The 26,790-nt window shown below is 45.0% G+C and overlaps 1 protein-coding gene across 1 annotated transcript in view; it reads left to right on the top strand.

Annotated features, from left to right (window-relative positions):
- Positions 1-26,790, top strand: part of LOC124031611 (protein phosphatase 1 regulatory subunit 12B-like) — a 50,285-nt gene that overhangs the window by 21,071 nt on the left and 2,424 nt on the right. Inside the window, exons 2-6 of the mRNA XM_046343075.1 lie at positions 5,655-5,671; positions 5,941-6,052; positions 6,264-6,368; positions 21,161-21,220; positions 21,395-21,445. Coding sequence (XP_046199031.1) covers positions 5,655-5,671; positions 5,941-6,052; positions 6,264-6,368; positions 21,161-21,220; positions 21,395-21,445 — 345 coding nt within the window. The remainder of the gene's footprint in view (positions 1-5,654; positions 5,672-5,940; positions 6,053-6,263; positions 6,369-21,160; positions 21,221-21,394; positions 21,446-26,790) is intronic.

The raw sequence follows: 26,790 nt of genomic DNA, 5'->3' as shown, positions 1-26,790 counted from the left end.
GGAGAGAATCTCATCCTTAACCACTGCGTGGAGTCCCTCCAGAAAACGAGCGAGCAGCGCCGGCTCGTTCCACTCACTAGAGGCAGCAAGAGTGCGAAACTCAATAGAATAATCCGTTATGGACCGTTCACCTTGGCATAAGGAAGCCAGGGCCCTAGAAGCCTCCCTACCAAAAACTGAACGGTCAAAAACCCGAATCATCTCCTCTTTAAAGTTCTGGAACTTGTTAGAGCAATCAGCCCTTGCCTCCCAGATAGCTGTGCCCCATTCTCGAGCCCGGCCAGTAAGGAGTGAAATGACGTAAGCAACCCGAGCTCTCTCTCTAGAGTATGTGTTGGGTTGGAGAGAGAACACAATCTCACACTGCGTGAGAAAGGAGCGGCACTCAGTGGGCTGCCCGGAGTAGCAAGGTGGGTTATTAACCCTAGGTTCTGGAGGCTCGGCAGGCCAGGAAGTAACAGGTGGCACGAGACGTAGACTCTGGAACTGTCCAGAGAGGTCGGAAACCTGAGCGGCCAGGTTCTCCACGGCATGGCGAGCAGCAGACAATTCCTGCTCGTGTCTGCCGAGCATGGCTCCTTGGATCTCGACGGCAGTGTAACGAGCGTCTGAAGTCGCTGGGTCCATTCCTTGGTCGGTTCCTTCTGTCATGCAGGTGAAAGAGGACCCAAAAGCGACTTGGCGAAAACAGAGTCTTTAATCCAGTAAAGTGAATACAAACAAAAAACACAACTTTCACTCGAAATGACGAGGACAAACTGGAGACTCGATCTTGAACAGCAGGTGAACAGCAGGTTGCCTCGGGAAGGCACTCGAACCAGACAGACTCAGACACCTGCTCACCACGCAGCATCTGAGGAAAACACGACACGACAGGGCGATACACAATCACAGCACGGTGAATTCTAAACAAGGAACCGACAGGACAGGAACGGAACACAAAGGAAGAAATAGGGACTCTAATCAGGGGAAAGGATCGGGAACAGGTGTGGGAAGACTAAATGATTGATTAGGGGAATAGGAACAGCTGGGAGCAGGAACGGAACGATAGAGAGAAGAGAGAGCGAGAGAGTGAGAGAGGGAGGGGGAGAGAGAGGGATAGAAAGAGGGAAAGAACCTAATAAGACCAGCAGAGGGAAACGAATAGAATGGGGAGCACAGGGACAAGACATGATAATAAATGACAAACATGACAGACCGCCACAGGAAAGGAAGATCCAGAGTTACATCTGCTGCAGAGGATAATTTCATTAGAGTTAACTGCACCTCAGATTGCAGCCCAAATAAATGCTTCACACAGTTCAAGTAAAAGACACATCTCAACATGATCTATTCAGTGGAGACTGCGTGAATCAGGGCTTCATGGTTGAATTGCTGCAAAGAAACCACTACTAACGGACACCAATAATAAGAAGAGACTTACTTGATTCCGGTGGAATTCTCTCATTTGGTCTGATGAGTCCAAATTTGAGATTTTTGGTTCCAACCGCCGTGTATTTGTGAGATGAAGAGTAGTGAACGGATGATCTATGCATGTGTGTTTCCCACCGTGAAGCATGGAGGAGGAGGTGTTATGGTGTGGGTGTGCTTTGCTGGTGATTTATTTAGAATTCAAGGAACACTTAACCAGCATGGGTACCACAGCATTCTGCAGCAATATACCATCCCATCTTGTTTGCGCTTAGTCCCACTATTATTTGTGTTTCAACAGGACAATGACCAAACACTCCTCCAGGCTGTGTAAGGGTTATTTGAGCAAAGATGATGATGGCATGCTGCATCAGATGACTTGGCCTCCACAATCACCCGACCTGAACCCAATTGAGATGGTTTGGGAAGAGTTGGAACGCAGAGTGAAGAAAAAGAAGCCAACAAGTGCTCAGCATATGTGGGAACTCCTTCAAGACTGTTGGAAAAGCATTCCAGGTGAAGCTGGTTGAGAGCATGTCAAGAGTGTGCAAAACTGTCATCAAGGCAAATGGTGACTGCTATTTGTTTAACACTTTTTTGGTTACTACATGCTTTCATGTGTTATTTCATAGTTTTGATGTCTTCACTCTTATTCTACAATGGTCAAAATAGTAAAAACAAAAAATGTAAAAAAAGAACCCTTGGATGAGTAGGTGTGTCAACTTTTGACTGGTACTGTAAAAGGAAAATTAATCTCTAAGACTGACATATTACTCAAGATGCTCACAACCTGCTTTTGGATACAAATACATTGGGGAGAACAAGCATTTGATACACTGCAGGTTTTCCTACTTACAAAGCATGTAGAGGTCTGACATTTTTATCATAGGTACACTTCAACTGTCAGAGACCGAATCTAAAACAAAAATCCAGAAAACCACATTGTATGATTTTTAACCAGAAGGGGACTAGGGTTCCAATTTTGGAACCCCCCCCCCATGTTCAGCTGGAAGGTGGCGCATGGAACGCAATAATATTCCTAAAAATATTTAACCTCCACACATTAACAAGTCCAATGGCTCAAATGAAAGACAAACACCTTGTTTATCTACCCAGCAAGTCAGATTTCTAAAATGTTGTACGATGAAAACATAGCACATATTTATGTCAAACCACCACCGAAGACACAGCTAATTTGCATAGCCAAGTTGACAAAAATATGCAATCAACAAACGCAGGATTAAAAGAAAAATAATGCACTAACCTTTTGAAATCTTCATCAGATGACAGTAATATAACATGTTACACAGTACATTTATATTTTTTTAAATAATATGCTATATATATAGATACATCTCTGTTTACAATGATGCATCGTTCAAAAAATGCTACTCAAATGTCCTGAGAAATGACGATAGCTCCGGCAGATAACGTCAGCTAACAAGGAATACACATCATAAACTTTGACTAAATATGCATGTTCTACATATATATAGTTAGATACACTTCTTCTGAATGCAATCTCTGTGTTACATTTATTTTTAACGTTACAGGTTTCGTTCACTAGGCTATACAATGAGTCGGCGCTCAAAAAGTAGCATTATGGCTCCTCTATCTTGGAGTCCACAGAAACCCAAATTTACCACATAAATATTCCCTTACCTTTGCTGTTCTTCCATCAGAAGACCTGGAAGGAATAATACTTACCAAAAACAGCGTTTAGTTTTGCAGTCTGTGTCTTTCGGTTCTCAAACACGACACATTTCGGTTGAAATGTAGCCAAAAATCAAGTGGATGCGCACCAAAACGTTGAAATTACATATTTTATGTCGACTAAACTTGTCAAACCATGTTCATAATCAAGCTTTAACATGTTATAAAGGTGCACAGCAATCCTGAGGACGAACAGAAACACACTCATTGTTTAATCAACTTCGGAAAAAAGACATCACCGGAGGAGAGCGCGCATAATAGTAACCTGTTTTTTCGCGTGACCGAAAGGTTTCAGCCCGCCAAAACTCTCGTGAGCGCACGATTCTCACAATGACAATCCCCATTGAAAGCTGAGATCGCGCTGAAGACAAAGAGACTGTTCCCAGACCTGTAGGTGCTTGGGGAGGGGGGGCGATGACGTCAAAGTTGGGCCAACTTTTCTGATGACAAGAGAGAGTTTGGGAGAATGACTGCCCTGAGAGTTCTGCTTTACATACAGACATAATTTAAACGGTTTTAGAAGCTTTAGAGTGTTTCCTATTCAATAATATTTTTTATTTGCATATATTAGCAACTTTTGACAAAAAAAATTATGTTTACTATGGGCACGCAATTACTCCAGCGGGGGCAGTAAACAGCCCTATCCCCAAGAGGTTTTAAGTAATTAATTTGCATTTTATTGCATGACATAAGTATTTGACCTACCAACCAGTAAGAATTCCGGCTCTCACAGACCTGTTAGTTTTTCTTTAAGAAGCCCTCCTGTTCTCCACTCATTACCTGTATCAACTGCACCTGTTTGAACTCGGTACCTGTATAAAAGACACCTGTCCACACACTCAAACAAACAGACTCCAACCTCTCCACAATGGCCAATACCAGAGAGCTGTGTAAGGACATCATGGAAAAAAATTGTAGACCTGCACAAGGCTGGGATGGGCTACAGGACAATAGGCAAGCAGCTTGGTAAGAAGGCAACAACTGTTGGCGCAATTATTAGAAAATGGAAGAAGTTCAAGATGACGATCAATCACCTCGGTAGGGGCTCCATGCAAGATCACACCTCGTGGGGCATCAATGATCATGAGGAAGGTGAGGGATCAGCCCAGAACTACATGGCAGGACCTGGTCAATGACCTGAAGAGTGCTGGAACCACAGTCTCAAAGAAAACCATTAGTAACGTACTACGCCATCATAGAATAAAATCCTGCAGCGCATGCAAGGTCATCCTGCTCAAGCCAGCGTATGTCCAGGCCTGTCTGAAGTTTGCCAATGACCATCTGGATGATCTAGAGGAGGATTGGGAGAAGGTCATGTGGTCTGATGAGACAAAAATAGATATTTTTGGATTAAACTCCACTCGCCGTGTTTGGAGGAAGATGGATGAGTACAACCCCAAGAACACCATCCCAACCGTGAAGCATGGTGGTGGAAACATCATTCTTTGGGGATGCTTTTCTGCAAAGGGACAGGACGACTGCACCGTGTTGAGGGGAGGATGGATGGGGCCATGTATCGCGAGATCTTGGCCAACAACCTCCTTCCCTCAGTAAGATCATTGAAGATGGGTCCTGACTGAGTCTTCCAGCATGACAACGACCCGAAACACACAGCCCGGGCAACTAAGGAGTGGCTCCGTAAGAAGCATCTCAACGTCCTGGAGTGGCCTAGCCAGTCTCCAGACCTGAACCCAATAGAAAATCTTTGGAGGGAGCTGAAAGTACATATTGCCCAGCGACAGCCCCGAAACCTGAAGGATCTGGAGAAGGTCTGTATGGAGGAGTGGGCCAAAATCCCTGCTGCAGTGTGTGCATACCTGGTCAAGAACTACAGGAAACGTATGATCTCGGTAATTGCAAACAAAGGTTTCTGTACCAAATATTAAGTTCTGTTTTTCTAATGTATCAAATACTTATGTCATATAATAAAATGCAAATTAATTACTTAAAAAGCATACAATGTGATTTTCTGGATTTTTGTTTTAGATTCCGTCTCTCACAGTTGAAATGTACCTATGATAACAATTACAGACCTCTACATGCTTTGTAAGTGGGAAAACCTGCAAAATCAGCAGTGTATCAAATACTTGTTCTCCCCACTGTATATATTTTTTATAAATTGTATGTCAAATACTGTATGGAATTTTCTTAGACTGTCCATTTTGTCATTTTATCATTACTTGATATATTGCTGTCAATGTTGTCATGGTATTCCTCTGAAAACTTTGATTTTAAGTTAATTGCGCTGGGGAGAAATATGTGTGAAACCCCAAAGAATGCACAATCAAAGGTTCTGAACATAGGAGTCATATACAAGTGTCATCTGTCCTAACAAGTGCCTATTTTATTCCTGTTCATTAAAGCCCAATAAGCATAGGTTGATTTAAAATACAGTCCCAAGCAAAAAGTTACGATCTGAGTGTGCAATATTAACCAGGAAGAAGCCATTTACCTCTCAGTGTTGAAGATCATTCAAACTACTCATGTTTTATGCATTTTGTAAGTGACATATCTTTTTTGTTTGTTTTCAGCATGAAAGAGTGTCCAGGTAAGCTGCTTTCATCTCAGCTCACTTTATCAAAGATTTTCACAACCAGGCATTCATGCATATCCTAACAGCCATTGGTCAACTTTATTACTCAGGCCTCCTTTGCAACTGACCTTTTTATTACAATTCGGCTCAAAATGTCGCAGTTCTAAATGAGAACTTGTTCTCAACTAGCCTACCTGGTTAAATAGAGGTGAAATATAAAGTATATTGATGATCAAGCTCTGGCACAGTGAAGTAGTTTCAGTCATTTGTTATCTTTACCTCAGACTGGACTCGTCTGGTGCTTACGACCGAGAAGCGTATGACGCTCGCAGGGAAAACAGAATGGCAGCTCGGAAAAAGGCTGAGGAAGAGGCAGGATGCACTGACTATAAGAAGGTAACCTGTAATGTAAAATTCTCTGACAATTTCTTAAAGCTAGCAAACTGGCATAGGTAGCTAATGATCTGTTGTGACATTTGTTATGTCATGATAATGGAAGTATTATGTAGCCTTTATGACAGAGGGTTCAAGTAAAGTGTAGTAGTAAAATACTGTGGCATGTTATGATATTCTGTGTCTGTTTGCTGTTGCATCTTTTATATTGCAGATGTACGAGGAGGCCATGTCTACAAATGAGAGACTCAAGTCCCGGCTGCAGGGCAGCAAACAGGAGCTGGTGTTGGTGCAGACTCAGCTGGAGAGAGTCACACAGGTGATTATCCCTAACTGGTATTCATCCGCCACACAAAGTAGTTCAAACCATCCCAAAATCAAATAACACAGATGAAAATGACCAGATTGCAGAAGAGTCCAATGAATACGTACACTACATGGTATGTGGACACCTGCTCGTCGAACATCTCATTCTGAAATCATGGGCATTAATATGGAGTTGGTCCCCCTTTGCTGCTATAACAGCCTCCACTCTTCTGGGAAAGGTTTCCACTCGACGTTGGAACATTGCTGCGGGGACTTACTTCCATTCAGCAACGAGCATTAGTGACGTCTGGCACTAATGTTGGGTGATTAGGCCTTGCTCACAGTCAGCGTTCCAAAGGTGTTTGACGGGGTTGAGGTCAGGGCTCTGTGCGGGCCAGTCAATTTCTTCCACACTGATCTTGACAAACCATTTCTATTATCATGATGAAACAGGAAAGCGTCTTCCCCAAACTGTTGCCACGAAGTTGGAAGCGCAGAATTGTCTAGAATGTCATTGTATGCTGTTGCGTTAAGATTTACATTCACTGGAACAAAGGCCCCTACTGTAGCACAAACCATGAAAAACAGCCCCAGAACATTATTCTTCTTCCATCAAACTTTACATATGGCACTATGCATTGGGGCAGGTAGAGTTCTCCTGGCATCCGCCAAACCCAGATTTGTCCGCCATACTGCAAGATGGTGAAGCGTGATTCATCACTCCAGAGAACCCGTTTCCGCCAATGGCGGCGAGGTTTACACCACTTCAGCCAACGCTTTGCATTGCACATGGTGATCTTAGGCTTATATGCGGCTGCTCGGCCATGGAAACTAATTTCATGAAGCTCCCGACAAACAGTTTCTGTGCTGACGTTTGGTACTCGGTGGTGAGTGTTGCAAACGAGGACAGACGAATGTTACGAGTTACACGCTTCAGCACTCGGCGATCCCATTCTGTGAGCTTGTGTGGCCTACCTCTTCAAGGCTGAGACGTTGATGCTCCTAGACATTTCCACACGAACAGTACTTACAGTTGACCGGGGAAACTCCAGCAGGGCAGAAATTTGACCAACTGACTTGTTGGAAAGGTGGCATCCTATGACGGTGCCACGTTGAAAGTCACAGAGGTCTTCATTTACATTTACATTTACATTTAAGTCATTTAGCAGACGCTCTTATCCAGAGCGACTTACAAATTGGTGCATTCACCTTATGACATCCAGTGGAACAGTCACTTTACAATAGTGCATCTAAATCTTAAAGGGGGGGGGTGAGAGGGATTACTTATCCTATCCTAGGTATTCCTTAAAGAGGTGGGGTTTCAGGTGTCTCCGGAAGGTGGTGATTGACTCCGCTGTCCTGGCGTCGTGAGGGAGTTTGTTCCACCATTGGGGGGCCAGAGCAGCGAACAGTTTTGACTGGGCTGAGCGGGAGCTGTACTTCCTCAGTGGTAGGGAGGCGAGCAGGCCAGAGGTGGATGAACGCAGTGCCCTTGTTTGGGTGTAGGGCCTGTTCAGAGCCTGGAGGTACTGAGGTGCCATTCCCCTCACAGCTCCGTAGGCAAGCACCATGGTCTTGTAGCGGATGCGAGCTTCAACTGGAAGCCAGTGGAGAGAACGGAGGAGCGGGGTGACGTGAGAGAACTTGGGAAGGTTGAACACCAGACGGGCTGCGGCGTTCTGGATGAGTTGAAGGGGTTTAATGGCACAGGCAGGGAGCCCAGCCAACAGCGAGTTGCAGTAATCCAGACGGGAGATGACAAGTGCCTGGATTAGGACCTGCGCCGCTTCCTGTGTGAGGCAGGGTCGTACTCTGCGGATGTTCTAGAGCATGAACCTACAGGAACGGGCCACCGCCTTGATGTTGGTTGAGAATGACAGGGTGTTGTCCAGGATCACGCCAAGGTTCTTAGCGCTCTGGGAGGAGGACACAATGGAGTTGTCAACCGTGATGGCGAGATCATGGAACGGGCAGTCCTTCCCCGGGAGGAAGAGCAGCTCCGTCTTGCCGAGGTTCAGCTTGAGGTGGTGATCCGTCATCCACACTGATATGTCTGCCAGACATGCAGAGATGCGATTAGCCACCTGGTCATCAGAAGGGGGAAAGGAGAAGATTAGGTGTGTGTTGTCTGCATAGCAATGATAGGAGAGACCATGTGAGGTTATGACAGAGCCAAGTGACTTGGTGTATAGCGAGAATAGGAGAGGGCCTAGAACAGAGCCCTGGGGGACACCAGTGGTGAGAGCGCGTGGTGAGGAGACAGATTCTCGCCACACCACCTGGTAGGAGCGACCTGTCAGGTAGGAGAGGGTGGAGAGGAGGATCTGATGGTTCACAGTATCGAAGGCAGCCGATAGATCTAGAAGGATGAGAGCAGAGGAGAGAGAGTTAGCTTTAGCAGTGCGGAGCGCCTCCGTGATACAGAGGAGAGCAGTCTCAGTTGAATGACTAGTCTTGAAACTTGACTGATTTGGATCAAGAAGATCATTCAGAGAGAGATAGCGGGAGAGCTGGCCAAGGACGGCACGTTCAAGAGTTTTGGAGAGAAAAGAAAGAAGGGATACTGGTCTGTAATTGTTGACATCGGAGGGATCGAGTGTTGGTTTTTTCAGAAGGGGTGCAACTCTCGCTCTCTTGAAGACGGAAGGGACGTAGCCAGCGGTCAGGGATGAGTTGATGAGCGAGGTGAGGTAAGGGTAAGGGAGAAGGGAGAAGTAGGGGCCATTCTACTGTCAATGTTTGTCTTTCGAGACTGCATGACTGTGTGCTCAATTTTATATATGTCGACAACAGGTGTGACTGAAAAAGCTTAATCCACTCATTTGAAGGGGTGCCCACATACTTGTAGTGTATATGGACGGTTGTGCCATATCATGACTTATCATTGTGATTCCCAACTTACAGTTCTTGTCAAGTACAATGTGGAGTAACTCTTCCAAACCCTATTACATTGGACAACTGCACAATAAAATCAGGAAAGAATCAGGTGTGAGAACCGTGACAGGTTATGCAAGTAAAAGGCATTGGATTATTCCCAGAGAAATGCTTGGGAATTGTTTTCAAAGCTAAATATTGAAGAGTTTTGTTCGAAAAACGCTATGTCCACAAATCTTTCACAATTGTGTTTTTTTTAAAGAAATGATTGCTTATGATTTACCTTCATGTGTGGGTAAAATATTACTGTTCTCAGATTTTTTTATTCATCGATTTTAATTGTGTATTAAAATGGCTTTTGTTGCAAAACTCTAATTATCCATTGTTTAGCTGGAATGGAATGTTCTTATCCTGTATATTCGCCTGTGATATGTGGTTGTCTCTCACCAAGCAATCTTAAGATGAATGAATCACTCTGGATAAGAGCATCTGCTAAAAATGGCAAATGTAAATATTTTATATACATACCTCATGTTACTTTATTGATACATTTAAAAATATATATTTTTTATATTAATGTCAGAAATGTATAATTTGTAAATTTCTCCTTAAAAAAATGTAATTACTTGTCACATTTGACTGTGTAAAACCTACAAGTAATACTTATTTGTCTGAGTGAGGCTCAGGTGGATATTTAGTGTTCTGCAACAAAACATGATTATTTGTCTCCCTGAAATGAAACTTTCAAGTAATACTGTAGATTTCAAGCAAATTTAAAAAAATAATAATAATTTCACCTTTATTTAACCAGGTAGGCAAGTTGAGAACAAGTTCTCATTTACAATTGCGACCTGGCCAAGATAAAGCAAAGCAGTTCGACAGATACAACGACACAGAGTTACACATGGAGTAAAACAAACATACAGTCAATAATACAGTACAAACAAGTCTATATACAATGTGAGCAAATTAGGTGAGAAGGGAGGTAAAGGCAAAAAAGGCCATGGTGGCAAAGTAAATACAATATAGCAAGTAAAACACTGGAATGGTAGTTTTGCAATGGAAGAATGTGCAAAGTAGAAATAAAAATAATCGGGTGCAAAGGAGCAAAATTAATTAATTAATTAAATACAGTTGGGAAAGAGGTAGTTGTTTGGGCTAACTGACAGTCTGACAGTTGGTGCTTAAAGATAGTGAGGGAGATAAGTGTTTCCAGTTTCAGAGCTTTTTGTAGTTCGTTCCAGTCATTGGCAGCAGAGAACTGGAAGGAGAGGCGGCCAAAGAAAGAATTGGTTTTGGGGGTGACTAGAGACATATACCTGCTGGAGCGTGTGCTACAAGTGGGAGATGCTATGGTGACCAGCGAGCTGAGATAAGGGGGGACTTTACCTAGCAGTGTCTTGTAGATGACATGGAGCCAGTGTGTTTGGCGACGAGTATGAAGCGAGGGCCAGCCAACGAGAGCGTACAAGTCGCAATGGTGGGTAGTATATGGGGCTTTGGTGACAAAACGGATTGCACTGTGATAGACTGCATCCAATTTGTTGAGTAGGGTATTGGAGGATATTTTGTAAATGACATCGCCAAAGTCGAGGATTGGTAGGATGGTCAGTTTTACAAGGGTATGTTTGGCAGCATGAGTGAAGGATGCTTTGTTGTGAAATAGGAAGCCAATTCTAGATTTACCTTTGGATTGGAGATGTTTGATATGGGTCTGGAAGGAGAGTTTACAGTCTAACCAGACACCTAAGTATTTGTAGTTGTCCACGTATTCTAAGTCAGAGCCGTCCAAAGTAGTGATGTTGGACAGGCGGGTAGGTGCAGGTAGCGATCGGTTGAAGAGCATGCATTTAGTTTTACTTGTATTTAAGAGCAATTGGAGGAGAGTTGTATGGCATTGAAGCTTGCCTGGAGGGTTGTTAACACAGTGTCCAAAGAAGGGCCGGAAGTATACAGAATGGTGTCGTCTGCGTAGAGGTGGATCAGGGACTCACCAGCAGCAAGAGCGACCTCATTGATGTATACAGAGAAGAGAGTCGGTCCAAGAATTGAACCCTGTGGCACCCCCATAGAGACTGCCAGAGGTCCGGATAGCAGACCCTCCGATTTGACACACTGAACTCTATCAGAGAAGTAGTTAGTGAACCAGGCGAGGCAATCATTTGAGAAACCAAGACTGTCTAGTCTGCCGATGAGGATGTGGTGGTTGACAGAGTCGAAAGCCTTGGCCAGATCAATGAATACGGCTGCACAGTAATGTTTCTTATCGATGGCGGTTAAGATATCGTTTAGGACCTTGAGCGTGGCTGAGGTGCACCCATGACCAGCTCTGAAACCAGATTGCATAGCAGAGAAGGTATGGTGAGATTCGAAATGGTCGGTAATCTGTTTGTTGACTTGGCTTTCGAAGACCTTAGAAAGGCATGGTAGGATAGATATAGGTCTGTAGCAGTTTGGGTCAAGAGTGTCCCCCCCTTTGAAGAGGGGGATGACCGCAGCTGTTTTCCAATCTTTGGGAATCTCAGACGACATGAAAGAGAGGTTGAACAGGCTAGTAATAGGAGTGGCAACAATTTCGGCAGATAATTTTATAAAGAAAGGGTCCAGATTGTCTAGCCCGGCTGATTTGTAGGGGTCCAGATTTTTCAGCTCTTTCAGAACATCAGCTGAATGGATTTGGGAGAAGGAGAAATGGGGAAGGCTTGGGCGAGTTGCTGTTGGGGGTGCAGTGCTGTTGACCGGGGTAGGAGTAGCCAGGTGGAAAGCATGGCCAGCCGTAGAAAAATGCTTATTGAAATTCTCAATTATGGTGGATTTATCAGTGGTGACAGTGTTTCCTATCTTCAGTGCAGTGGGCAGCTGGGAGGAGGTGTTCTTATTCTCCATGGACTTTACAGTGTCCCAGAACTTTTTTGAGTTAGTGTTGCAGGAAGCAAATTTCTGCTTGAAAAAGCTAGCCTTGGCTTTTCTAACTGCCTGTGTATAACGGCTTCTAGCTTCCCTGAACAGCTGCATATCACGGGGGCTGTTCGATGCTAATGCAGAACGCCATAGGATGTTTTTGTGTTGGTTAAGGGCAGTCAGGTCTGGGGAGAACCAAGGGCTATATCTGTTCCTGGTTCTAAATTTCTTGAATGAGGCATGTTTATTTAAGATGGTTAGGAAGGCATTTAAAAAAAATACCAGGCATCCTCTACTGACGGGATGAGATCAATATCCTTCCAGGATACCCCGGCCAGGTCGATTAGAAAGGCCTGCTCGCTGAAGTGTTTCAGGGAGCGTTTTACAGTGATGGGTGGAGGTCATTTGACCGTGTTTAAGGCTTTGGGGGGGTACCTGGTAGGTTCATTGATCATTTGAGTGAGATTGAGGGCATCAAGTTTAGATTGTAGGATGGCTGGGGTGTTAAGCATGTTCCAATTTAGGTCGCCTAGCAGCACGAGCTCTGGAGATAGATGGGGGGCAATCAGTTCACATATGGTGTCCAGAGCACAGCTGGGGGCAGAGGATGGTCTATAGCAGGCAGCAACGGTGAGAAACTTGTTTTTAGAGAGGTGGATTTTTAAAAGTAGAAGTTCAAATTGTTTGGGTACAGACCTGGATAGTAGGACAGAACTCTGCAGGCTATCTTTGCAGTAGATTGCAACACCGCCCCCTTTGGCAGTTCTATCTTGTCTGAAAATGTTGTAGACATTAAAAGTTCAGAATTTTTGGTGGTCTTCCTAAGCCAGGATTCAGACACAGCTAGAACATCCGAGTTGGCAGAGTGTGCTAAAGCAGTGAATAGAACAAACTTAGGGAGGAGGCTTCTAATGTTAACATGCATGAAACCAAGGCTATTACGGTTACATAAGTCATCAATAGAGAGCGCCTGGGAAATAGGAGTGGAGCTAGGCACTGCAGGGCCTGGATTCACCTCTACATCGCCAGAGGAACATAGGAGGAGAAGAATAAGGGTACGGCTAAAAGCAATAAGAATTGGTCGTCTAGAACGTCTGGAACAGAGAGTAAAAGGAGGTTTCTGGGGGCGATAAAATAGCATCAAGGTATAATGTACAGACAAAGGTATGGTAGAATGTGAATACAGTGGAGGTAAACCTAGGTATTGAGTGATGAAGCGAGAGATATTGTCTCTAGAAACATCATTGAAACCAGGAGATGTCATTGCATGTGTGGGTGGTGGAACTAATAAATTGGATAAGGTATAGTGAGCAGGACTAGAGGCTCTACAGTGAAATAAGCCAATAAACAATAACCAGAACAGCAGTGGACAAGACATATTGACATTAAGGAGAGACATCCTTAATCGAGTGATCAAAAGAGTCTAGTGAGTGGAGTGGTTGGTTTGGGGGTCACGGCGATTTAGACAGCTAGCCAGGACATCGGTAGCAAGCTAGCATAGGATGGAGGTCTGTTGTTAGCCACCTCTTGCGTTCCGTCAGTAGATTAGTGGGGTTCCGTGTGGTAGAGGGGATTAGTCCAAATCACACAACAACAACAACAAAAATAAAATAAAAACAATAGATATAGTTATAGAGGCCCAAGAAGAAACATAATAATAATACAAATAAATAAATTGTCCGATTGTTTATTCTGAGAGCAGCCGGTAAGACAGCTAACGGTTAGCAGGCCGCAGATGTTATGCAGGTGAATGAGGACCCAAAAGCGACTTGGCGAAAACAGAGTCTTTAATCCAGTTTAAGGAAATAGCAATACTCCTAGACAAATCGGAGCGGTAAATAAAGCATAAGAAACAATTTCACTCGTAATCACGAGAACTGACTGGAGACTCGATAATGAACTGCAGGTTGCCTCGGGAAGGCACTTGACCGTAGCAGACTCAGACACCTGCTCACCACGCAGCATCTGAGGGAAACACGACACGACAGGGCGATACAAAGACACAGCACGGTGAACAGTATACAAGGATCCGACAGGACAGAACCGGAAAACAAGGGGAGAAATAGGGACTCTAATCAGGGGAAAAGATAGGGAACAGGTGTGGGAAGACTAAATGATTAATTAGGGGAATAGGAACAGCTGGGAGCAGGAACGGAACGATAGAGAGAAGAGAGAGAGAGAGGGAGAGAGAAAAAGGGGAACGAACCTAAAAAGACCAGCAGGGGGAAAACGAACAGAAGGAAAAGCAAAATGACAAGACAATATAAGACAAAACATGACAGTATCCCCCCACTCACCGAGCGCCTCCTGGCGCACTCGAGGAGGAATCCTGGCGGCAACGGAGGAAATCATCAATCAATGAACGGTCCAGCACGTCCCGAGATGGGACCCAACTCCTCTCCTCAGGACCGTAACCCTCCCAATCCACTAAGTATTGGTGACCCCGTCCCCGAGAACGCATGTCCATGATCCTACGTACCTTGTAAATAGGTGCGCTCTCGACAAGGACGGGAGGGGGGGAGGGAAGACGAACGGGGGTGCGAAGAAAGGGCTTGACACAGGAGACATGGAAGACAGGATGGACGCGACGAAGATGTCACGGAAGAAGCAGTCGCACAGCGACAGGATTGACGACCTGGGAGACACGGAACGGACCAATGAACCGCGGAGTCAACTTACGAGAGGCTGTCGTAAGAGGGAGGTTGCGAGTGGAAAGCCACACTATATTGGCGGCTCTCACAGTCTGTGCCCTGTAACGGCAAAGTGCAGACCTCACCCTCCTCCAGGTGCGCTCACAACGTTGGACAAACGCTTGAGCGGAGGGAACGCTGGACTCGGCAAGCTGGGATGAGAACAGAGGAGGCTGGTAACCCAGACTACTCTGAAACGGAGATAACCCGGTAGCAGACGAAGGAAGCGAGTTGTGAGCGTATTCTGCCCAGGGGAGCTGTTCTGCCCAAGACGCAGGGTTTCTGAAAGAAAGGCTGCGTAGTATGCGACCAATCGTCTGATTGGCCCTCTCTGCTTGACCGTTAGACTGGGGATGAAACCCGGAAGAGAGACTGACGGACGCACCAATCAAATGACAGAACTCCCTCCAAAACTGTGACGTGAATTGCGGGCCTCTGTCTGAAACGGCGTCTAACGGGAGGCCATGAATTCTGAACACATTCTCGATGATGATTTGTGCCGTCTCCTTAGCGGAAGGAAGTTTAGCGAGGGGAATGAAATGTGCCGCCTTAGAGAACCTATCGACAACCGTAAGAATCACAGTCTTCCCCGCAGACAAAGGCAGACAGTAATGAAGTCTAGGGCGATGTGAGACCATGGTCGAGAAGGAATGGGGAGCGGTCTGAGACGACCGGCAGGAGGAGAGTTACCTGACTTAGTCTGCGCGCAGTCCGAACAAGCAGCCACGAAACGGCGCGTGTCACGCTCCTGAGTCGGCCACCAAAAGCGCTGGCGAATAGAAGCAAGAGTGCCTCGAACACCGGGATGACCAGCTAACTTGGCAGAGTGAGCCCACTGAAGAACAGCCAGACGAGTGGAAACAGGAACGAAAAGAAGGTTACTAGGACAAGCGCGCGGCGACGCAGTGTGCGTGAGTGCTTGCTTAACCTGTCTTTCAATTCCCCAGACTGTCAACCCGACAACACGCCCATAAGGAAGAATCCCCTCGGGATCAGTAGAAGCCACAGAAGAACTAAAAAGACGGGATAAGGCATCAGGCTTGGTGTTCTTGCTACCCGGACGGTAAGAAATCACAAACTCGAAACGAGCGAAAAACAACGCCCAACGAGCTTGACGAGCATTAAGTCGTTTGGCAGAACGGATGTACTCAAGGTTCTTATGGTCTGTCCAAACGACAAAAGGAACGGTCGCCCCCTCCAACCACTGTCGCCATTCGCCTAGGGCTAAGCGGATGGCGAGCAGTTCGCGGTTACCCACATCATAGTTGCGTTCAGATGGCGACAGGCGATGAGAAAAATAAGCGCAAGGATGAACCTTATCGTCAGACTGGAAGCGCTGGGATAGAATGGCTCCCACGCCTACCTCTGAAGCGTCAACCTCGACAATGAATTGTCTAGTGACGTCAGGAGTAACGAGGATAGGAGCGGACGTAAAACGTTCTTTTAGAAGATCAAAAGCTCCCTGGGCGGAACCGGACCACTTAAAACACGTCTTGACAGAAGTAAGAGCTGTGAGAGGGGCAGCAACTTGACCGAAATTACGAATGAAACGCCGATAGAAATTAGCGAAACCTAGAAAGCGCTGCAACTCGACACGTGACCTTGGAACGGGCCAATCACTGACAGCTTGGACCTTAGCGGAATCCATCTGAATGCCTTCAGCGGAAATAACGGAACCGAGAAAAGTAACGGAGGAGACATGAAAAGAGCACTTCTCAGCCTTCACGTAGAGACAATTCTCTAAAAGGCGCTGTAGAACACGTCGAACGTGCTGAACATGAATCTCGAGTGACGGTGAAAAAATCAGGATATCGTCAAGATAGACAAAAACAAAGATGTTCAGCATGTCTCTCAGAACATCATTAACTAATGCCTGAAAAACAGCTGGCGCATTGGCGAGACCAAACGGCAGAACCCGGTACTCAAAATGCCCTAACGGAGTATTAAACGCCGTTTTCCACTCGTCCCCCTCTCTGATGCGCACGAGATGGTAAGCGTTACGAAGGTCCAACTTAGTAAAGCACCTGGCTCCCTGCAGAATCTCGAAGGCTGATGACATAAGAGGAAGCGGATAACGATTCTTAACCGTTATGTCATTCAGCCCTCGATAATCCACGCAGGGGCGCAGAGTACCGTCCTTTTTCTTAACAAAAAAAAACCCCGCCCCGGCCGGAGAGGAAGAAGGCACTATGGTACCGGCGTCAAGAGACACAGACAAATAATCCTCGAGAGCCTTACGTTCGGGAGCCGACAGAGAGTATAGTCTACCCCGAGGAGGAGTGGTCCCCGGAAGGAGATCAATACTACAATCATACGACCGGTGAGGAGGAAGGGAGTTGGCTCGGGACCGACTGAAGACCGTGCGCAGATCATGATATTCCTCCGGCACTCCTGTCAAATCGCCAGGTTCCTCCTGAGAAGTGGGGACAGAAGAAACGGGAGGGATGGCAGACATTAAACACTTCACATGACAAGAAACGTTCCAGGATAGGATAGAATTACTAGACCAATTAATAGAAGGATTATGACATACTATCCAGGGATGACCCAAAACAACAGGTGTAAAAGGTGAACGAAAAATCAAAAAAGAAATAGTCTCACTGTGGTTACCAGATACTGTGAGGGTTAAAGGTAGTGTCTCAAATCTGATACTGGGAAGATGACTACCATCTAAGGCGAACATGGGCGTAGGCTTGTCTAACTCTCTGAAAGGAATGTCATGTTTCCGAGCCCATGCTTCGTCCATGAAACAACCCTCAGCCCCAGAGTCTATCAAGGCACTGCATGTAGCACCCGAACCGGTCCAGCGTAGATGGACCGACAAAGTAGTACAGGATCTAGATGGAGAGACCTGAGTAGTAGCGCTCACCAGTAGCCCTCCGCTTACTGATGAGCTCTGGCTTTTACTGGACATGAATTAACAAAATGTCCAGCAAGTCCGCAATAGAGGCACAGGCGGTTGGTGATCCTCCGTTCCCTCTCCTTAGTCGAGATGCGAATACCTCCCAGCTGCATGGGCTCAGTCTCTGAGCCAGAGGAGGGAGATGGTTGCGATGCGGAGCAGGGAAACACCGTTGACGCGAGCTCTCTTCCACGAGCCTGGTGACGAAGATCTACCCGTCGTTCTATGCGGATGGCGAGAGCAATCAAAGAGTCCACACTTGAAGGAACCTCCCGGGAGAGAATCTCATCTTTAACCACTGCGTGGAGTCCCTCAAGAAAACGAGCGAGCAGCGCCGGCTCGTTCCAGTCACTAGAGGCAGCAAGAGTGCGAAACTCAATAGAGTAATCCGTTATGGATCGATCACCTTGGCATAGGGAAGCCAGGGCCCTAGAAGCCTCCCTACCAAAAACTGAACGGTCAAAAACCCGAATCATCTCCTCTTTAAAGTTCTGGTAATTGTTAGAGCAATCAGCCCTTGCCTCCCAGATAGCTGTGCCCCACTCTCGAGCCCGGCCAGTAAGGAGTGAAATGACGTAAGCAACCCGAGCTCTCTCTCTAGAGTATGTGTTGGGTTGGAGAGAGAACACAATATCACACTGGGTGAGAAAGGAGCGGCACTCCGTGGGCTGCCCGGAGTAGCAAGGTGGGTTATTAACCCTAGGTTCCGGAGGCTCGGCAGGCCAGGAAGTAACAGGTGGCACGAGACGAAGACTCTGGAACTGTCCAGAGAGGTCGGAAACCTGAGCGGCCAGGTTCTCCACGGCATGGCGAGCAGCAGACAATTCCTGCTCGTGTCTGCCGAGCATGGCTCCTTGGATCTCGACGGCAGTGTTACGAGCGTCTGTAGTCGCTGGGTCCATTCTTTGGTCGGATCCTTCTGTTATGCAGGTGAATGAGGACCCAAAAGCGACTTGGCGAAAACAGAGTCTTTAATCCAGTTTAAGGAAATAGCAATACTCCTAGACAAATCGGAGCGGTAAATAAAGCATAAGAAACAATTTCACTCGTAATCACGAGAACTGACTGGAGACTCGATAATGAACTGCAGGTTGCCTCGGGAAGGCACTTGACCGTAGCAGACTCAGACACCTGCTCACCACGCAGCATCTGAGGGAAACACGACACGACAGGGCGATACAAAGACACAGCACGGTGAACAGTATACAAGGATCCGACAGGACAGAACCGGAAAACAAAGGGAGAAATAGGGACTCTAATCAGTGGAAAAGATAGGGAACAGGTGTGGGAAGACTAAATGATTAATTAGGGGAATAGGAACAGCTGGGAGCAGGAACGGAACGATAGAGAGAAGAGAGAGAGAGAGGGAGAGAGAAAAAGGGGAACGAACCTAAAAAGACCAGCAGGGGGAAAACGAACAGAAGGAAAAGCAAAATGACAAGACAATATAAGACAAAACATGACAGCAGATGGGCGTTCAGGTAACGTCGCGACGGAGGAGCCAGCCGGATCTCCTTCGGGTAGATAACGTCGGCAGTCCAGTTGTGAAGGCCCGGTGGGGCTCCGCGTAGGCAGTAAAACGGGTCCGGATAGGTGACTGCAGCCCAGGAGTGATTGACGGAGCTGGCTAGCTCCGGAGTAATTGATGTTTGCTCCGGAATCAACGAGAGCAGATCGACACACGGATAGCAGCTAGATAGCTGTGAGATCCGCCAATGAATGTCCAGAGAGCAGTTGAAATCCAAGGACATGGAGAGAAAAATTGGTCCGGTATGCTCCGTTCCGAGCTGCGCCGTACAAAAACTGCCGATAGATTTTCGAGCTAAAGGATAGCTGATGGCCACAAACCGTGGTTAGCTGAATACTAACGATTTTCCAGTAAAGAAGCTAACTAGCTTCTGAACTAGCTTCTGATTAGCTTCTAGCTAGCTCCTGGCTAGCTTCTGGTTAGTTTCTGGCTTGCTTCTTGGAGTCTCTGGCTAGTTTCTGGCTAGCTTCTTGGAGGATTGCAGATTTGAGGTAAATAATACTTATTTATAAATATAAATTGGTGAGGCGGGTTGCAGGAGAGTGTTTTGAAGATGAGTTGATGGAAAATAAAAATAAAATGTATGTGAAAAAAAGTTGTAAATATATATATATACAGGACACGACAAGACGAGGACAAAAGACGTCTGAACTGCTATGCCATCTCGGGTAATTATACATTTTTGTCATGTGTAACGGCGTTGTTCGTTTGTCGAAAGAGAGTCGGACCAAAATGCAGCGTTGGTGTTACTCATGTTCTTTAATGAATGATCGCGATACATGAAATAACTTATAAATACAAAACAACAAACGGAACGTGAAAACCTAATACAGCCTGTCTGGTGAACAACTACACAGAGACAGGAACAATCACCCACGAAATACACAGTGAAACCCCGGCTACCTAAATATGGTTCCCAATCAGAGACAACGAGAATCACCTGACTCTGATTGAGAACCGCCTCAGGCAGCCAAACCTATGCTACACCCCTACTCAGCCGCAATCCCAATGCCTACAAAACCCCAATACGAAAAACAACATTTAAAACCATGTCACACCCTGGCCTGACCAAATATATAACGATAACACAAAATACTATGACCAAGGTGTGACATCATGAACAAACACAAATCAACCGGTTTGGTTGAGCATGTTTTTTGACAATGGATTTAGAAGTAGATATGGAAAAAAATCTTCATTTGAACTTGGATGTTCGTCTCCCCAGCTGAAATTGCACTACAAACCACCTGAAAACGCATTCATTTAAATGTAATTAACTGTACATTTTTGGTCACACAAACTTACCATAATATGTCCAAATTTGACATCAGCCCTCATTTAACAATGCCTACTTACTTATGAAAGCAGAACTAAAGTAATTTCTGTTAGGCAAATTGCCCTTCTAATGTACCATTGCTAATACAATCAACTGTAGGCTTCTCAACCGCTAGGTAGAGCACTAATTTCCAAATGAAACAAAGTTGATTCCCCCCCTCCATCGTGAGAGTCATCTATCCCTAGAGTGGTCCTATTAGTTTTCTAGGCCAAACCATTCGGACACTACAGACATTTCTTTTTTTTTTGTGAGAAGACCGATTTTCAGGTTCTCATGATCTAACAAACACCACTGTAGCTCGGCCACCATCCACAGCATCCACCTAAGGCGGCCTTCCGAATCTGAAGTGGAAGGTGGCCAAGCTACAGCGGTGTTCGATATCTCTAGCTTAAACTGACAGATTTTGATGGGGGTTTTCTTATGTTACTTAGATTGACTCACAGGTGAGTCAATAGACTCCATCTGAAAATGGATATATAGCGTTTTGGAATTAAACTCTTCATATGAGAAATGTTTGCTGTTTCATGGATTGTTCTCATTGTCACTATTTTAACCATGGACTTTTGCATTGCAGAGAAAGATCACAATGACTGAGAGGTCCAATGAGAGATCCATGCTTGAGAAAGAAAAACGGGTGAGATCCTCATTTCACAAGATGTTTGCCTATGCACTTTCTGTTTGCTTCGCTCTTGTTCTGGTACAACATGTCTATTTGATTATATTTTGTTTTATTAGTTAATGTCATGGTCAGGCTGATAGCCCTGTCATGTTTAGTCTCATTGTGGCTTGTGTCATCTCTTCTCTGTAGGAAACACGTGTCCTTCAGAAGAAGATATCAGACATGGAAGATGAAGTGAAGGTATCTGTCCAGAATTGATCAATTTCCTCTAGATATGGACCAGCTGCAAAATCCAAATTTGTTATATATTGTACAAATTCATGAAAACAAAAATGTGCTTTTTGGTCTTAATTGATGGGGAGGGGTTTGGCATACGGGTGAGAGGGTTAGGTTAAACATCAGATTTCGTAACTTTGTGGCTGTGCCAGCTAGTGACTACCCTACAGAGCTGCCTCCAGTATGAGTCATCCCAAGATGGCGCAAGATGGGGCCGACAGAGATGGTCGCCTCACTTCTAGTCCTTAGGAAACCATGCAGTATTTTACATTTTTTTAAATGTATTATTTCTTACGTTGTTAGAGCAGAAAATCTTAAGTGTTATTACATACAGCCGAGAAGAACTATTGGATATCAAAGCGACGTCAACTTATGACCAGGAATACAACTTTCCCAAAGTGGATGCTTTGTTCGCACCACCACACAGGACATTGGATCTGATTCCAGAGGCCGACCCAAAACAACGACGCTGCAGAAGATGTAGACGGAGCTGCCTCCTGGTCAGACTTTGAAGGCGTGCACACCACTCACCACTTACGAGTATATTTCTTGCCAATGTCCAGTCACTAGATAACAAGATAGATGAGATTAGGGCAAGGGTTGCTTTCCAGAGAGACATCTGGGATTGTAACATTCCCTGTTTCACGGAAACATGGCTCTCTCGGAATATGTTGTCAGAGTCGGTACAGCCACCGGGATTATTTATGCGTTGCGTCGATGGAATCTTTCTGGGAAAAAGGGTGGGGGTGTATGCTTCATAATTAACGACTCATGGTGTAATTGTAACAACATACAGGAACTCAAGTCCTTTTTTTTAACCTGACCTAGAATTCCTTCATTAAATGCTGACCATATTATCTCCCAAAAGAATTCTTGTTGGTTATTGTCATAGCTGTGTATATCCCCCCACAAGCTGATACCACAACCACCCTCAAGGAACTTCATTGGACTGGAAACCATATGCCCTGAGGTTGCATTTATTGTAGCTGGGAATTTTAACAAAGCAAATTTGAGAACAAGGCTACCTAAATCCAATCAACACATTGATTGTAACACTCGTGCGGGCAATACACTGGATCACTGCTATTCTAACTTCTGCGATGCATACAAGGCCCTCCCCCACCCTTCTGCAAATATGACCACGACTCCATTTTGCTCCTACCATCCTATAGGCAGAAACTCAAACAGGATGTACCCGTGACTATGCAATGCTGGTCTGACCAATCGGAATCCATGCTTCAAGATTGTTTTGATCACACAGCCTGGGAATTGTTCCGGGCAGCCTCAGAGAATAACATTGATTTATACGCTGATTTAGTGAGTGAGTTTATAAGGAAGTGCATTAGATAATGTTGTACCCATTGTGACTATTAAAACCTACCCTAACCAGAAACTGTGGATAGATGTCGGCATTCGCGCAAAACTGAAAACGCGAACTACCGCATTTTAACCATGGAAAGATGACTGGGAATATGGCAGAATATAAACCGTGTAGTTATACACTCCAAGGCAATCAACCAAGCAAAATATTGGTATAGGGACAAAGTGGAGTCGCAATTCAAAGGCTCAGGCACGAGACATATGTGGCAGGGTCTACAGGCAATTATGGACTAAAAAAAGAGAACCAGCCACGTCACGGACACCGACGTCTTGCTTCCAGACAATGTAAACACCTTCTTTGCTCTATTTGAGGATAATACAGTGTCACCGACGCAGCCCGATATCAAGGACTGTGCCCCCCCCCCCTTCTCTGTGGCTGATGTGAGTATGACATTTAAACGTGTTTACCCTCACAAGGCTGCCGGCCCAGACAGAATCCCTAGCCGCATCCTCAGAGCATGCACAGACCAGCTGGCTGGTGTGTTTAAAGACATATTCAATCTCTCCCTATCCCAGTCTGCTCTCCCCACATGCTTCAAGATGGCTACCATTGTTCCTGTACCCAAGAAGGCAAACATAACTGAACTAAATTATTATCACCCAGTAGCACTCACTTCTGTCATTATGAAGTGCTTTGGGAGAGTAGTCAAGGATCGTATCACTGCCACCTTACCTGCCACCCTATTCCCACTTCAATTTGCACACCGCCCCAATAGGTCCATAGACGATGCAATCGCCTTCACACTGCACACTGCCCTATCCCATCTGGACAAGAGGAATACCTATGTAATGCTGTTCATTGACTGCAGCTCAGCTTTCAACACCATAGTACCCTCCAAGCTCGTCATTAAGCTTGAGAGCCTGGGTCTCAACCCCGCCCTGTGCAATTGTAGGAAACACCATCTCCACTTCTGTGATCCTCATCACTGGGGCCCCACAAGGGTGCATGCTCAGCCCCCTCCTGTACTCCCTGTTCCCCCATGACTGCGTGGCCATGCACACCTCCAACTCAGTCATTAAGTTTGCAGATGACACAAAAGTAGTGGGCTTGATTACCAACAATGACGAAACAGCCTACAGGGAGTGTGGTGTAAGGAAAGCAATCTCACTCAACGTCAACAAAACAAAGGAGATGACTGTGAACTTCAATAAACAGCAGAGGGAGCACAAGGAATTTTAAGTTCCTTATCGTACACATCACAGACAAACTGAAATGGTCCACCCACACAGACATTTGGGTGAAGGGGGCTGAAGCAATGTAGCTTGTCACCTAAAACCCTCACAAACTTTTACAGATGCACAATTGAGAGCATCTTATCGGGCTGTATCACCTCCTGGTATGGCAACCGCAAGGCTCTCCAGAGGGTGGTGTGGTCTGCACAACGCATCACCAGGGGCAAACTACCTGCACTCCAGGACACCTACAGCATCTGATGTCACAGTAAGGCCTAAAAGATCATCAAGGACAGCAACCACCTGAGCCACTGCATATTTACCCCGCTACCATCCAGAAGGCAAGGTCAGTACAGGTGCATCAAACTGTTCAACAGCTGACACAGAGACGCTGCTGCCTACATACAGCCTCAAAATCATTGGCCACTTTAATAACTGGATCACTAGTCACTTTAATAATGCCACTTTAATCATGTTTACATATCTTGCATTACTCATATCTAGATAGTGTATTTTATACCATCTATTGCATCTTGTCAATGCCGCTCTGTCATCTTTCATCTATATATTTATATGTACATATTCTTATTCCATCCCTTTACTTAGATTTGTGTGTATTGGGTAGTTGTGGAATTGTTAGATTACTTGTTTAATATTACTGCACTGTCGGATCTTGAAGCACAAGCATTTCACTACACTCGCATTAACCTGTTGAGTGTAGGGGGCAGTATTTTGATGCTTGGAAGAAAAACATACCCAAATGAAACTGCCTATTTCTCAGGCCAGAATCTAGAATACGCATATAATTGTCAGATTAGTATAGAAAACACTCTACAGTCTCCAAAAGTGTCAAAATATTGTCTGTGAGGACAATCCAACGTGCTGTTTTTCCTGAAAGCTCTCTGTTCCATTGCCTGCCTTCGCTGCATTTAAAGGGATATCAACCATATTATTTTGCCTGTGGCTTCCCCATGTTGTGAACAGTCTTTAGACATAGTTTCAGGCTATTATTTTGAAAAATGAGCAAGAAAGATCACATCGCGTCATTGGATGGCTGGGTGCCAGCAGCGTTTTACATGCGCAACAGGGTGGAGCAGACATTTTCTCTCTCTCTCTCTCCTATTGAAGAAGCTACAGTCCCGGTTGAAATATTATCGATTATATACTGTAAAAACAACCTGAGGATCGATTATAAAAAAACTTTTGACCTGTCTCTACGAACTTTACTGATTCTATTTGGAATTTTCTTCTGCTCGGTCGTGACCGCTCGAGCCTGTGGATTTGTGAACATAACGTGCCAACCAAATGGAGGTATTTTGGATATAAAAATAATCTTTATGGAACAAAAGGAACATTTATTGTGTAACTGGGAGTCTCGTGAGTGCAAACATCTGAAGATTATCAAAGGTAAGCGATTCATTTTATTGCTTTTCTGACTTTCGTGACCAATCTACTTGGCTGCAAGCTGTTTAGTGTTGTCTGCTGAGAGAGATGTCCTTACATAAATGCTTGGTATGCTTTCGCCAAAAAGCTTTTTTGAAATCTGACACGCCAGGTGGATTAACAACAAGCTAAGCTGCGTTTTGCTATATTACACTTGTGATTTCATGAAAATGAAATATTTTTTGTAATTTAATTTGAATTTGGCATTCTACAATTCAGCGGATATTGACGAAAATGGGATGGGTGCATCAAGAATTAACGTCTGCTAACCACATGTATGTGACCAATAAAATTTGATTAAACTTGGTAAATACCAACCTGCTTGAATTTACCGAATTGATACCGAGAGTTGTTCATTGTTTGACCAATTCAGGGCCCTTTCTTGCGGCTTATTGCCAGCTCTAGTCTCTCTTGAGAATATTTCCAATAGACTAAACTGAGCGACAGCAAAGACAGAACATATTCCCAAAACACACTCTCCACAGAGGTCCAGTTATCACAAAGCTGACCTGCAGACAAACGGAGAACAAGAACTATCAGGAGATGCTCTGGGATGTGACTTGGTACTATAGTGTTACTGTCTATCAAATGGCACCCGATTCCCTATAATGCACTCCTTTGTGATATTCTAAGATGACATCGTTTGTCAACCATTATGCCTTGTTGGCTGTGGCTTGTAAGAGTGCTTTGATTTGATATTCATCGAGTGAGCAAGCCATTAGTATTTGCCTGCATTCACTACTGCCACAAGCATCTGCAGTGTTCCATACACGAGGGTACAGACAACAACCTCTTATTATCTCTGAATGAGAGCTCTAAATAAAGATGGAACACTGAACTGAATATATAATATCTCTGTGGGCAAACACTGTGGGGCCATACTTGCGAACATAAGCAACCATTTAAATGGGTTCTCCAGCTCAAAATGCGTATCAGCCAATGAAAGGCATCGATTTACTTGCATGTGATAGAACGCATAATTGTAGCTGGTCCCATCAGATAACATGGCACACGTTAGCACATAACATGGCACACGTTAGCTCTATGCTAACTTTTTCATTAGCCTATGAAAGATCTTAAACTTTATATCCACCAACCAATGGCATTTCTTAAAATAGGTCAACCCTGGCCACTAGAGAGAATTTAAACCTACAAATTCAAGGTTTACTTGTTACATTGGTCTGTAACAAAATGTCATGTGCTAATATTGAACTGATGCATCCTTGACTAGGCTACAAGTGATAGACAACATTTTCACACATGACAAATTCACACGTTTTTGTTGATCAATTTCACACATAAATGAGGTCCTT

Source organism: Oncorhynchus gorbuscha, linkage group LG03 (genome assembly GCF_021184085.1).
Source record: "Oncorhynchus gorbuscha isolate QuinsamMale2020 ecotype Even-year linkage group LG03, OgorEven_v1.0, whole genome shotgun sequence".
NCBI classification, from domain to species: Eukaryota; Metazoa; Chordata; class Actinopteri; order Salmoniformes; family Salmonidae; genus Oncorhynchus; species Oncorhynchus gorbuscha.
The sequence above is the reverse complement of the archived record's forward strand: the minus strand, read 5'-3'. Positions and strand labels throughout refer to the sequence as shown.